At 44.0% G+C, this 14,853-nt stretch overlaps 1 protein-coding gene across 1 annotated transcript in view; it reads right to left on the bottom strand.

Annotated features, from left to right (window-relative positions):
* The window catches only part of fat2 (FAT atypical cadherin 2), a 94,890-nt gene that overhangs the window by 46,233 nt on the left and 33,804 nt on the right, over window positions 1-14,853 (bottom strand). Inside the window, exons 6-12 of the mRNA XM_086138022.1 lie at window positions 14,165-14,372; window positions 12,506-12,645; window positions 10,867-10,929; window positions 9,639-9,851; window positions 7,985-8,195; window positions 1,475-5,536; window positions 249-448 (exon numbers count right to left, since the gene is read on the bottom strand). Of these exons, the coding sequence (XP_085994148.1) occupies window positions 249-448; window positions 1,475-5,536; window positions 7,985-8,195; window positions 9,639-9,851; window positions 10,867-10,929; window positions 12,506-12,645; window positions 14,165-14,372 (5,097 nt within the window). The remainder of the gene's footprint in view (window positions 1-248; window positions 449-1,474; window positions 5,537-7,984; window positions 8,196-9,638; window positions 9,852-10,866; window positions 10,930-12,505; window positions 12,646-14,164; window positions 14,373-14,853) is intronic.

Raw genomic sequence — 14,853 nt, 5'->3', positions numbered from 1 at the left:
CATTTTTTGAAATCTTGCCAAAAGAAATACAGACAATAAAAAAACTAAAACGAATAAAACCTAAACTATAGCAGGCATTTTTGAAAAATTAAAAAACTAATACACACTAACAAACTCTCCTTGTAAACTGAGGAAAACATTCCAAAAAAAACCCCCTCAAAACAAAATAAAAATTATAAGGAAAATTCCCAAATTAGTATAACCTTGATAGTGAGGAACGCAAAACATATATGAGGCGATATTGTGACCTGTTGGCATTGCGGCGTGTTATCATTTTCATCCAGTACATCCACGTGCACGTGAATGGGGGACTGGAATTTTCCATCCGTGGCCGTGATGGTGAGTGCATAGGCGGCGTTGGCCTCACGGTCCAGTGGCTCTTTGGTTATCAAGCCCCACTCACCCTCGTCACGATGGATCACGGCAAACTGTCCCAGGGGGTCCCCATCTGTGGCCAACAACACAGAAACCTGTTAGACCATGAACAATACAAGAATTTTCTCATGATGTTCTTTATTTCAATTGTACAGTTGTTAACCATGGAGCAGCACAGTGACCAACTGGTTCACAGTACCAAGGTCCAGGATTCTAATCCGGGCTCCGGCCTTCCTGTGTGGAGTATGGATGTTCTATCCGTGCCTATGTGGATTTTCTCTGGGTACGAAGGTTTACTCCCACATTCCATAAACATGGATGGTAGGCTAACTAATCACTCCTAGTTGTCCGTTGTTATGATTGTGAGTTTGAATGGTTGTTTTTCTATGTGTGCCCTGTGATTGCGCGGCAACCAGTTCAGCACGTGCCCCGCCTACTGCCCAAAGACAGCTGGGTTAGGCTCCAACACGCCCACGACATTGGTGAGCATAAGCGTATTAGCTCATGAATGGATGGATTGTTCATCATTAATAACTGCTAAGAGAAGCCATAGCATTAATTATTTTACCGTTGTGGTTGCATGACATAAATAGTTTTTACATCTTTAATACAACTTCACAAACAATACTTTTTACAGTTACAAAAATAACTAAAACTAACTATTATCATTGCAAAAATATCCTTTGTTTTCATCTTTGTCAATTTATTTCAGACATGACTATTTGCAGTTTATTTTAAATCATAGGCAAAGTGTCTCTCTCTGTGTATAAATACATGTATATATGGTATATATATATATATATATATTATATATATATATATATATATATACCTGTATGTGTGTGTGTCAGTGTGTGTGTGTGTGTGTCAGTGTGTCTGTGTATAAAACTAAATCTAATTAAAAAATGGATGGATGGATGAAAATCGTGTTTTAAAAAAACAAAACAAAACAAAAAAAAACCCCAAAACAAATTCACTCTAAAAAGGAATTCAAACTTGCTGAGTTTAAAAAGCTAAAGTCAAAACGCAATAGAAAATAACCCTGATCCAAAACCATTATAACCCTGGTAGTTTTGAAAATTAAAAAATGAATATGCACCTGTGATATAGCACGTCACTAGACGGTTCTCCAGTGACACGTCTGCATCGGTGGTCGTCATAGAGACAATGACTCTGCCAGGGTGGCTATTCTCTGCCACCGAACCGCGGTAGGCGTCCACAGAGAATGCCGGAGGGCTGTCATTTACATCGGTCACCGTCACCTCCACCAGAACGCTGGATGACAGTTTAGTGTCGCCGCCGTGGTCGGTGGCCAGTACGTGGAAGCGGTGCAGCCTGGACGCCTCGCAGTCAGCCTCGCGAACAGTCACAATCCAGCCGGTATCACCGTCAATGGAGAATAAGTCAGTGATGTTGACGTCGTCGTCTGATAGCGACTCCAGACTGTAGGTGACCAGACCATTAGTATCTGTGTCAGGGTCATTGGCAGTCACCTGAATGACGGTGGTTCCGGCGGGCATATTCTCTGCCAGGTAGGCCCTGTATGGGTTGGCGTCAAACACCGGTTGGTTGTCGTTGACGTCTCGTACTTGGATACTGACCGACACCATCGAGGCCACGTCGGTGCCGTTGTGGTTGCCCTGAGCCAGCACGTCAATGTGGTACCACTTGGTCCTCTCATGGTCCATTGTCTTCTCCAGTAGCAACGTCCCACTTTCTTTGTCCAAACTGAACACTTTGTCTCTGTTGCTTTCCACCGTGTTGCCATCAACCAGGCTGTAAATGAGCGGCATGTTTGAGTCAGCTCTCACCGAGCCAATCTCCGTACCGACGGGTGTGTCCTCGGCAGTTGAGAAGGTGTATAGAGGCTCGACAAATTTTGGCAGAGGAATTTCTGGAGGGAGCACTTTGACCCTCACAGGGACGGTGGAGTTGTAGAACGGGAAGTTGCCATCGCGAGCCTTCACCTTGAAGGTGAAGATCCTATTCTCCATGTCGAGCAGGCTCTCCTTGACACTCACCACACCAGTGAATGGGTTGATCTCGATTATGTCCTCTGTGGCCCCTTCAGCTTCATCTACGGTGTAGGTGATATCAGCATTTTTGCCATCATCTGCATCATACGCCATAATTTGAATGACAGGGGAGCCTTTGTTAACGGTCGACTTAATGGCGACATGGTATTCAGATGCTTTGAACTGTGGAACATTGTCGTTGTCATCTGCCAGAATGATCTTGACTGTGCAAAAGGCCACTTTGCCGCCACCGTCTTTTGCCATCACTTTGATGGCGATTACCCTCTGGTCAGGGTTTTCTCTATCTAGCGGTTGCGTGGTGACAATTTGCCCGTTAGCATTGATGGCAAACTTCTCGTCTGCCAACTTGTTTATGATGGTGTAGTCCACGCTGCCGTAGGGTCCATCATCAGGGTCAATTGCAGCCAGCTGGATCACGCGGGTTCCTGCCTCTGCATTTTCCGTAACTTCTGCCTCATACGTGCTCTGCCGGAAGTACGGGCTGTGTCTGTTGCTGTTGATCATGTCGATGTTGACCGGCGCACTTTTCTGGAACACGCCATCTGAAACCGCCACCGTCAGGTTGTAATACGGATCCAGGTTCCTTTTGCAAATGTTGGAGAAGGAGATGATCCCAGAAGTCTCATTGATGTTAAAGTAGCGGTCTTCATTGCCAGAGAGGATTTTGTACTTGAGGAGGTTAGCGTCTGCGATGTCTGGATCAGACGCCTGAATCTTGATGACAATGTGGCCACATTTTGCAGACTCATCCAGTGAGGCTTGAAAATGAGAGCTTACAAAGTCCGGGGGATTGTCGTTGACATCGGTGACATTTACCAAGACAACAGTCTCACCACTTAGGGCGATGCTTCCATTGTCGACCACTTGAATTTTCAACCGGAAGCGATTCACACTTTCATGGTCCAGCACTTGCTTTAAGAAAATCAATCCACTCTGGTGGTCTATGTCAAAGAAATCGGTTTCGTTGCCTTCTGTTCTCACCATATGAAATGTCAGATCTTTATTCCTTCCAGAATCCAAGTCGGAGGCAGACAGCTGCAGAACTGAGGAGCCAATGGGAAGCCCCTCCACGATGCTGGTGGTGTATTTTTGCTGGTAGAAAAAGGGGGCATTATCATTCACGTCTTCAACCTCCACTTCAATACATGCCTCTGAAAAGGCTCCGCTCACAGAATCTGTGGCTCGCACAGTCAGCACATGCAAGTTCTGGCTCTCGTAGTCCAGCGGGTTGGTGACTGTCAACGCACCCGTCTTGAAGTCGATATGAAAGTGCATGGAGGCGTTTTCCTCCACTAGGTTGTAAATTAGGCGATAGCCTTCGGGATTCCTGGCCTGCACATGCAGGATGGTAGTGAAAGGGGGAACAGATTCGGGGACTTTTAAAGGGTATAATAGTGTCTGAAAAACTGGGTTAGTCCGGTTCCTGACTTGAATACTGAGCTCTGCCTCGGTCATGTAATGAGGAACACCTTCATCCATCGCCAGGATTGTCAAGACATATTTGCTCAGGGTGTCAAAATCAAGCGGCCTCTGGATGGAAACATCACCTATGGTTGGATCGATTCTGAAGAGGTCATAATCCTCCTCCATAGAGTACACAATCGATCCGTTCTCACCCAGATCTCTGTCCCTAGCGGTGACCTGGTACAGAACGTCTCCCGGTTCTGTGTCTTCAGACATCGTCATCGAGAAAGGCAGGTTGAGGAACTGAGGTGGGTTGTCATTGACATCATCTATAAAGACTTTGACCAGAGCGGTGGCCGTCCTTCGTGGCATCCTTGTGTCTTGTAGTATCACCACTACATCGTAGGCGTCTGTGTCCTCGCGGTCAAATGGCACGCCTGTGGTCTCTATGACACCAGAAGTCCGGGAGATTGAAAATCTTCCCATGGGGTTCAAGAGTGAATAAGACATAGGCTCGTTTAGATAACACCCTCTTGGTTTGAGCACAGCTAATGTTTTCACGCTGCTCAGGTTCTCTGAAACGCTCACTGAATATGTTTTTTGCTCAAAGCTGAGACCGCTCTCTGTGACGTTGGTGATATTCACCCTCACAATGGCTGAATCCTCGTGAAGGCCATCTGAGGCGCTGACTACCAGCTGATAAAATGGTTTGAACTTCAACACGTTGCTCACAATGATGACTCCAGTGGCGGGATGAATGGAAAAGGCACCATCGAGATTTCCTTCGGCAATGCTGTATGACACTGCCAAGTCTGCGTCATGAGCCACCACTCTTGTCACCTCTGCGCCTAGGACCGGCGGAAAGATGACGGATGACTCATAGGTGGCGGTAGTGAACTGTGGCGGGTAGTCGTTCACATCAAGGACGTGCACAGTGACCTTGGCAGGCTGGGTTGCGGAAAGCGATGGTTTCCCCGAATCCCTCGCCTGCACATTGAAGTGGTACTCAGCCTTGATTTCAAAGTCTAGTGGCGCCGCAAGTGAAATTGCACCTGTGCTAGTGTCAATTTTGAACACTTTTGCAGCCTCCTCTTCCAGGATCTCATAGACGAGCAGCGCATTTGCATCTCGGTCCACATCTGAAGCCTGAACCACCAACGGCATGTTGTCTTCCGACATGACCAGACTATTGGTGTGTGCCGCCTCACCTATTTGCCCAACATACTCGCGTTTGGCAAAAATAGGAGCGTTATCGTTCTCATCCATGACATAGATATAAACTGCTGTCCTGGACATAGCTCCGGAACTAGTAGATGCTGAAACGTTAAGTGTGTAGGAGGAGCACATCTCAAAATCCAGAAGCTTTCGGACTGTGATCATTCCAGTGTATCGGTCAATGTGAAATGTTCCGTTGGGGTTGCCGCTTTCAATGTCGTAATTTACCGCAGCCGGGCTGGAGGCAGAGATGGCGACCACCGGTGTCCCAAAGACACTCCGTTCGCTGATTTCTGCAAGATATTCATCATCATGGAAGATGGGTAGGGTGTGGTCAGAGATGCGGATATGGATGTGGACGGAGCAGATGTCGCTGCGCTGAGGGAAGCCCTGATCCGTGGCTTTCACCGTGAGGTGGAAAGGGTCCTGGTGCAGAATGTCCAAAGGTTTGGACACGCTGATGGAGCCCGAGACTTGATCGATGGAGAAAATATTGTTGATGTTTCCTGTCAACAGAATGGGGGAAAAAAACGTGTCAAAATTGGATTTGAAGTGTGTCGTTGTTCTGTGTGAAAGGATGGATGGTCGCTCCACAAATTTCCAGAGTTTCCGAAGTAGGTTGAAAGGCAAATCAGAGGTGGGATGGTGTGTATTAGAATGGAGATAGAGGAAAGCTGGGACTGGGGTGACTACCCTTTTTGCCTCTGATGCTTTATTTTGTAAACTGTCTTTTTCCTGTCCTGCAAGGCCTAATCACCAGCACACGGATTCTCAAACTGTGGTGTGGTCGAAGTGACCGCATGTGTTTCATGCTTTGCTAGTGGAAGACGCAAAAAACATTCCTGAGGTACAGCAACTAAATCGATCACTCTGATAAATGAAGGGAACTGGCATGATCTGTTTTTAAACTCCCTACGAGAACATTGCATTTACATGTGCAGGTATATGGGGATGTGCAGCGAGTCGCATCTGCTTGGAAAATGTTTCAATTTTTCATTCTACTAACATCTGAAAACTCAATGATACATGACATTTTAGAAATTGACACTTTCTATTGGTTTCAAGGGATATACTGAAACCTGAACACAATGTCAGTACTCATCAAGACAAAGTTTTCCATTAACGTTGACGCCATTGTACAAATGTCAAATCCTTTAAATTTGTCGTCAACAAGGCAAACCCCTTCCTTGATTGTCCGACTAGTTCTAAGTATCTACAAATTAGCTCAAAATTCGGCGCAAAATTCCAAGGTGTTCTCTATGTGGGCTACCTATAATTAGAGTGATGGTTCAAAATGCATCATTTGCCCTGCAAAACTAACCTTAAAAAGTGCAAATTCAAAAGTATTCATGAAAAGAGCAGTGTAGGCAGCAGAACTGGCCATGAATCAATCAATCAATCAATTATTTTCTCATGACTTTTCCTGTAATGGCAGATTTGGCGTTTGATGTCCTCATTCAATGTTTTTTAGAAAACTCCACTGAGATGGAGGCCCCTTATCATGTTGCTTCTTACAAATGTTTTGATTTCTAAAAAAAGCACCAGAAATGTGCTTCTACACGCAGGGAAGATGCTGTGTAACTTCCACTAACAGCCCAAAAAAAAAAGCACTGATAGGTGAATTTGTAAATATCAAACTCCCAAAGAGTGAGCATTCACTCTGTTTTTCATGCGTCCTCATTTTCACGTATGATTGTTTGCCTATTTTGAATTGTTACCTCGTTGGGGTAAATTTGGAAGGTTCTGAGCAAGAAAGGGTGAGTAATGTTGCATTGTAACAGTACAATCGAACCGCTTTACAATTCGTATTGATGCGCAATCATTAATCACTTGATCGTATAAGCGGCTGCCTTTATGTTCCTTGCTTCCCATTAATCCCCCCCCCTTTTTTTTTATTTAGCAAAAAATGCTATGTGAACAAAAACCTCAGTAGGAGAAGAATTCTTTGTTCAGTAACTAACACATAAATCAAATCCAGGTAGGCCCTTTTTTTTTCATTGTACTACGGGATAAGAGACAAATCCAGGGCCAAAGCTGGGAGGTATTTGTTCTCTGACATTCTGTGCACAGTGCAAATGAAACAATAAAACAGCCACGGAGAGCTGGCCTGAGCCCAGGAAATCCCAAACATAAAATGATTGCCGGGGGAGGAAATTGCAAAGCACTCTGGCGACTCTCCAGGGCGTCATAATGGCGTCCTGGAGCACTGTTTCAGTGGAACTCTTAACTGGCTGATGTTCGATGGCGGGGGGGAGAAAAGCTGACAAAATATTGGCGTGTCTCAGATTTGAAAACATATATAGTGATGCTTTGACTTATGAATTTTATTTGTTCCGGGACCAAGCTTTTAACTCAATTTAGTTTTATGTCAAATAATTTTTCCCCAATTACGGTAATTGATTTGAAGGCGGCCCGGTAGTCCAGTGGTTAGCACGTCGACTTCACAGTGCAGAGGTAGCGGGCTCGATTCCAGCTCCGGCCTCCCTGTGTGGAGTTTGCATGTTCTCCCCGGGCCTGAGTGGGTTTTCTCCGGGTACTCCGGTTTCCTCACACATTCCAAAGACATGCATGGCAGGCTGAGTGACCACTCTAAATTGTCCCTAGGTGTGAGTGTGGGCGTGGATGGTTGTTCGTCTCTGTGTGCCCTGTGATTGGCTGGCAACCGATTCAGGGTGTCCCCTGCCTACTGCCCGGAGACGGCTGGGATAGTCCAGCACCCCCCCCCCCCCCCCCCCGTGACCCTAGTGAGGATAAAGCGGTGCGGTAGATGAATGAATGAATGAATAATTGATTTGAAATGCCATTAATCGGTTCCAGCTCCCCAACCCAAAAAAACTCATATGTTTTTTTTGTCACTTGATTTTCAACTAAAAATATAGCCTTGTATTGTTAAAAAAAAAGTATAAGAGAAGAAAATGTGAAGAATTAAAAATTTCAAAAACTTTGATGCTCACCAGAATGCAGGGAGTAGGCAATGTCAGCATTGCTTCCCGCGTCACCATCTAGGGCCTTGACGCGCACAACCTCAGTGCCGACGGGAGACACATTGGACACGGCAGCCTCGTAGCGCGTGCTGAGGAAGGTGGGGGCGTGGTCATTGCAGTCCTCCACGTGCACGATTACCTTGGCAAAATTCCTCTTGACTGGGATCTCCTGGTCGCGCACCTAAAAGGTTACATTACATTTCATCATACTGAGAATAATTTGCGTGTGATTTAGAGAGCAAAGGTGACGAATAAAGTTAAATGCATGGTATTAAGACATCAGCTGTTCAAAAAAATGCTGATGAGCAGCATGCAGGTATTTGGGCTAACTGCTGGTTAGTGAATGGTGTCTGTTTATTGTGCTCATTTTACTTAAAAGTTCAGGTCGAATTTTATGGATGCGCAGCTTAGATTTACTGTGAATGGAGAGGGTGCGAGCAATGTGCAATTGCATAAGCGTGCAGTTTAGAGGGAAGAGTAAGTGGGGTGACCGTATTATTTATTGGTGGGTGTGATTTTATTTTTAAGGCTGGGCTGGACTTGACTGTCTTACAGAGTGTGTTAAGCCCATATGGCACGAATGTTGCCAAGTTGACAAGAAGGGCAGTTATCTTGAGTCATTCATATAAACTTGCATTGTGAAATACACTTTGCAGTTTGTTGAACCCTTTATACCACATAAGGCAGAGCTAGAATTAGTTCCGCCTTTTGCGTTTGCCCTATATCACAATTTTGATAACTACAGAACTGTGTAATCTTGGTTTGGAGGGGAGGCCATAGGGAGCTCCTGACTCAGTGTTGCCTCCTCCAAACAGACACTGATGTGAGGAAAACCATGGTGTGGCCATTAGCCCAGCTTCCTCAGTAGAAATGTTTAAACCCTCACACTAGACTTATTTCTACACTCTCACGGTTGGTTAAACGGCAAATGGTATGAAATTAGTCTCTTGCCCTGCCTTATCCCAGACATTCAGATTTTGGCCTATTTTACTGCTGCTTCTCATCCCTCCGCCTCTCCTCTTCAGGGAAGGGGGCAAAGTGGTGATTATCAAAATGAGGTCTTGGCTGTTACAATCTTGCATCGACTGACCCGGGAAAAGATCTGACGAGGACGCGGCTCTTTATTTTATCAAATGGACCCTCATGCTGTTTTAACTAACACTGCACAGCACAAATACTGCTACTGGTTACTCTAAAATGGTTCAATGATTTGTTGTTTACGATGATACTAATGCAGCGTGTTATACCGGAGACAAATTCCTTGTGTGTTCTACATACTTGGCCAATAAAGATGATTCTGATTCTGATTCTGATCATAGTGACAGATGTTTCCTATTCAACATCCGCTGCAGCCTGATCATCCTGGAAGGGGATCTCTCCATCTAAGAACCCTTCTCAAGGATTCTTCTTGTTTCCGTACTAAAAGAGGATTTCTCATGATTCTTCAACGAAGGGATGTCGTTAGTTTTTGTGTGATGTGGGCCTACGAAGCCCTTTGAGACTCTTTGGTGATCGAGGGACTCGAGACCTCAACCCTATTGAGAATCACTGGCACATGATTAAGTGGAAGATCTATGACAGTGGACTACCGTATATCTAATTTACAGTGCAGTGTGGAAGTTACCATGACAACAAGTGTGTGCAGTGGGATGGTCTCATAGTCCAGTTTGTCGGTGGTGGCCAGGATGCCGCTCTTGGGGTCCAGGTGGAAGAGTTTGTAGCTGATGGGGTTTGCGCTGCTCTGAATGGAGAAGACCAGCTTGCTGTTTGCGTCAGCGTCACGTGCCGCTACGTGCAGGATGTCCTTCCATGCCGGCGTGTCCTCAGGGACCCTCACCTGAGCAGTTTCAGTTAGTTTTTGTTTTTTCAAAGAATGTTCGTTTTTCTTTTATTTTGTTGATGAAAGTGTTTTGCCAATTTTAGTTTTAGTCATTTCGTTAGGTTTAGGTTTCGTAAAATAACCTTGCACCTGACAGACACAGTGACCAGAAAGTGAGAAAATTTACATTGTGACATTTTGAACTTGGAACCATTTTCGGTTGGAACGTTCATGTTATATGCTGTGCTCACTAGACCTCAATTTAGTCAGCAAAAAAGTTTCAATTCTGTGCCTTTGTGTTTTATTTTTTTCAGTGTTTTTTACCCTCAAAACAACATCCCGATTGCTCCCAAAAAAACATATCAAATTAAATTGAATTGAATTAACCCTTACCAATTCATCTCAACCTTTACTTCAAAACCTAACATTAAAAATGAACCCCAACCCAAAAACTCTACCGACTATCTAAACCTTTATTCCAAACCTGAAACCAATTCCTCCTGATCCTAACCCTAATCCCTCTCCTTACGAAAAAGTAGTATGTATGAAATTTGGAAAAAGCACACTCAAGTATAAGTACATAAAGTCTTTAAACTTTTTCATACTAAAGTGGAACAAATCAAATTTCAAATGTAAATTATAAGTACCTGTGCATACTTTTAAATCCAAGCCAAGTATACTTAAGCATACTTTTGCGAAGTTTATAAAAGACAGTATTTTAAAAGTACACTTAAAGTATACTGCCTCCAAATTAGTGTATAAATATTTACTTATAACATACTTGAATGAACCACTTTGTGCAAAGGATCATCCGAATTATCCCAAAACACTAACCTGCTCATCATAATCCATAAACCCCAATCCTATATTCAAAACCCCGAACCAACCCGTTTCTCAATCCAGGTTGCTTGCGTGCTCCAACACGTTGACTCAAAGTCACTGAAAGCTTCTTTTACTCTTCATGTACACGAAGATTTGAATCTTACACAGTATTTACACACAAATATACACATAAAGACACACACGCACGCACCTCGTAGAGTGTCTTGAGGAAGACAGGCCGATGTTCATTCATGTCCAGAACGCGGATGTAGGCCTATGGTCCGCAAAAAAAAAAAACAACACACAAAAAAAAACAAAAAAAAAACGGCCAGGTTATAGAAATAACATCCAATAGGAAGAGATGAAAACAAATCACAGAGGTTGCTGTTTGCTATCGCAGTGACTCAGCGGTGAAAATCACACATGCACGCACACGCACAGCCACACACACACAGCCACACACACACACACACACACGCAATCATATTGTTTTTATTTCACTAATCATCTTGCCCTGTGTGTGTACATGCGTGCGTGTGCCTGCCTGCATGCGTGTGTGTGTGTGTGTGTGTGTGTGCGTGCGTGTGTGTGTCTCGCAGTTTTCTTTTTAAATTACCTGCAGTTATTTTTTTCTTTATTTGGCTGCCTGTCAACTTGTGTAACATTGAAATTACGCTCCCGACACCGTTTGGCTTTCGCTAGCAAGTGACAGACTGGGCCCATGTGTGTCGGCCTGAAATCCTGAAGGAATCAGTGACTTAATGCCCACCTCTGCACAGTTACAATCAGTGGTGTAGTGGGGACTTTTTAAGTGGGTGGACGCGATTCTGGGATGTTCTATATATACATACAGAACATCAATCATAGGCTACAACTCCAGTTGAACTAAAGTTAAATTAAATGTTTTACTACTCCAAAATAATCACAGGCCAACGTTATTAAGCGTAACTCGCATTAGGGCTAAAACCGAAACAAAAATTTAATGTGGCGTCGGGAGAAGTGGGTGGACAGCGTATCCCCGCATACCACGCCCACTCCACCCCTGATTACAATGCTTCGTCTAAAAGTATTTCCGATTGGAAATCTTTATCACGGCTATTGTCTACAGATGTATTGAGCATATGGGTCTTGTGCTGGTTTGAGGGAGAATGAATGCGCATTTTTAAAGTCCATTCTACTATCAATTGCAGATTACCACCATCCAGTTTTCCTTGAGCAGCACACATGGAACATTTTCGTATAATATCGGCTCTCGCAGCTGGCAAAGTGTCCATGAAAGTTGAAAATTGCACTCGCAGCAGTGCAATCAGGGACCCACTAACAGTCTGTACATTGTTGGCATGCAGCAGACTGTTAGTGAGCAAATAATGAAAGAAAACTCTTTTCAATTCAGGCGCGCTAGCCAAACGGTCGATGCCCAGTTGGTGCGCCAACATCCTCGCGTACATGAACGTGTGGGTCAACGGCGTAAAAAGCAGTGTGTCTTCAGGCGAAACTGCCACAGTGGTGCCTTGAGATCCGAGTGGGCAGGCGTGGGGGTTGAATCGGATTAATGGCGTTTCTATTTCATGTCAATGGGAAAAGATGATTTCTTTTATGAGCATGATAACGGAATGATTTAACCTAACCTATCCCAAGGCACCAATTTACTCTGAGAATGCCTGATCGCTTGTGATCTTAAAAGGCCCTAAGAGTTTGCGGGCAACGGGGACGCAGCCGTAATTAAGGGCCGGATGCAGCTCGGGGCCGCTGTTTCTTTGTGTACATCTGACTGGAACGCTTTCCGCCCAAAGTGGGATGCTTCACAGAGATCATAAAAAGGCACAGAACGTGTTTTTACACATTCCAACCTGCACGGTGGAGCTGTGGTGGCTGTCGGTGACCTGCACCGTCAGGTTGTAGTTGGAGCGGCGGGCGGCGTCTAGTCGGCGGGCGATGGAAATTGTGCCTGAGTTCCTCTGGATGTCAAAGTCCTTTTCCTCATCTCCACCTGGCAGACAGAAAGATAACAAACCTCAGCGATGGCATACGTATGTTATACGATGATCGTTTTCTTCACTGTGTGGATTAATTCTATCTTGTTTATTTCAATTGTACAAGTTGGTGGGATCACAAGTAAATGGCGAGAGAAGAAAGAAGCCATCCCAAATGTGAACGTGGCAGTGTACAGCATAACGTTTTGTGACTAGAGTGCCATGGATTTTTGGACCCTGTGGATTATTTCGAGTTTGTCATATATTTATTCATCAATTCATTAACTTAATAGTTGGCTGTTACCCACTGCCTAATTTGCCTGGCAACAGTTGAATAAGGGGAGTACCAGCACTTATTTTCTCCACTTCAAGCGCTGACGTAAATCATATTATCTGGCGTACCTGTGCCCGCCGTGTGTGACTGAGCCTTCTGCCTTCCATTTATTGGGGTTTGTTTTCCAATTTGTGGATTATTTGAAGATGAATATTTGGATATTTATTTACATGTATGTTGGCAACACTCTCATTTAATTTTTCTTGAATGGCCTTTTCTCCACTCCTGCCACACACACACGCGCACACACACACACGCGCGCGCACACACACACACACACACACACACACACAGTTCCATTTGTTTCAGACGGTTTCATATGAAGTGAATAACATTCCCTTTAGTTGATTTAAATTCATTGGCGGGATCCACTTCCTCTTTGCGGTGCATCAGGAAGCCTTTTACCCTCGAAAAGCCATGCTAATGCTAAATGCTAATACTTGAGTGCTTTCTGTGAGTGATGCTGCAACAAAAGGAGCCTTTGTGCTGGAATTCAATTTTTCACTGCTTTTTTCATTCCACAATTCTTCTTTATATTTATCTGGGTCAGGGTCACAAAGTGGAGATGAGCTACACAGCTCCCGAGGAAGATGACCACCCTCACCCTACCATTCAGAAATCTCATATATTATTGACTAAAACTTTGTGAATCTGTCATATGTACCATTAATTTGGAAAAGTAGTGGTGTATAGACATTAAAATTGATGCAAATAAACTGCATTGCAGATAGATATTCAGGGGGATGCAAGAGTAGGTTATAAAAAAATAGAAAACACAATAGTTATTGTGTTTACACAAAATGAAAATACATTCATCATACGTCACTAATTTCACCGATGTGATACAACTGTATACTTACAATTAGGGAAATGGCAGCTCTGTGAATGTGATGCGATCAAAAAATATTGGTGCAACAAATTCGGGAGCGGGCGGCCCCGTGGTCTAGTGGTTAGCGCGTCGACCTCACAGTGCAGAGGTCATGGGTTTTAGGGTTATTGTGGTCATTTCCAGATGTCCTTCCCCGACAAAGTCCTACACAAAGTTTTTTTAAAAATTATTCTTACTTGATTTGACCTTTGTATACAAATACTCGGCAGATGGCTTTCAGTTTGACAGCAAAATTTGCTTCGTTGCCATAAAACAAGAACCTCCAATAAGTCAGCTCCCCAAGAAAACGTCCAAAACGGCACAAGTATCTTACCTACAATGTGAAACCAGCGCAGTCGGTATGTCTCGGTCATGATGATGCCCACCATGTGAGTGACGGGTTCCGTTTCCATGACGGCGAAGGTGAAGTGAGGCTCGTCAAAGGCGATGGGCTCGGCGGAAGGCGGTTCGGGTGAAGTCCACTCAATGTCCAGCCTCGCTGCGGACGACAGCGGCGGGCTGCCAGCATCTGTCGCTTTTATCTACAAGATGTCGCAACAAAACCAGTAAAATTAGACATGCAATCACATTAGAAGATGAATAAATGCTGACTCATGAATGCTAATTCAATTAGCATATACCCAGAGTAATATCGTTTTGTTTTTGTACTTTGTTCATGACAAACTTTGATGGACTTTTGTTTCCTCACACATGTTGTTGTTCCATACTTTCCTTACTTTCTTATGCACTTTGTAGGACTTTGTTTAGTTTTCTGCTTCTTTTTCCTCACATTTTGTTGGACTTTCTTTGCTTCTACTGCACTTTGTTGGAGTTTTTTTTTTGTACTTTCTCTGACTTAGTGTTATGTTATTTATTTATTTTTACACATTTTGTAAATTTATTCGTCACACACAATGCAAAAGTGCAACAAAATGGTGAATAGGAAATGAGTAATAAAATTTGTACAGGTTGCAAAGTGGCACAATACTCATTTTGTGTCCTCACACTTTCAGTTAACACAAT

This window comes from Hippocampus guttulatus, chromosome 2 (assembly GCF_054856545.1).
Source record: "Hippocampus guttulatus isolate MCC_2025c chromosome 2, RoL_Hgut_1.0, whole genome shotgun sequence".
NCBI lineage: Eukaryota > Metazoa > Chordata > Actinopteri > Syngnathiformes > Syngnathidae > Hippocampus > Hippocampus guttulatus.
Note: the sequence above shows the minus strand (reverse complement) of the source record. Positions and strands in the feature narration are given on the sequence as shown.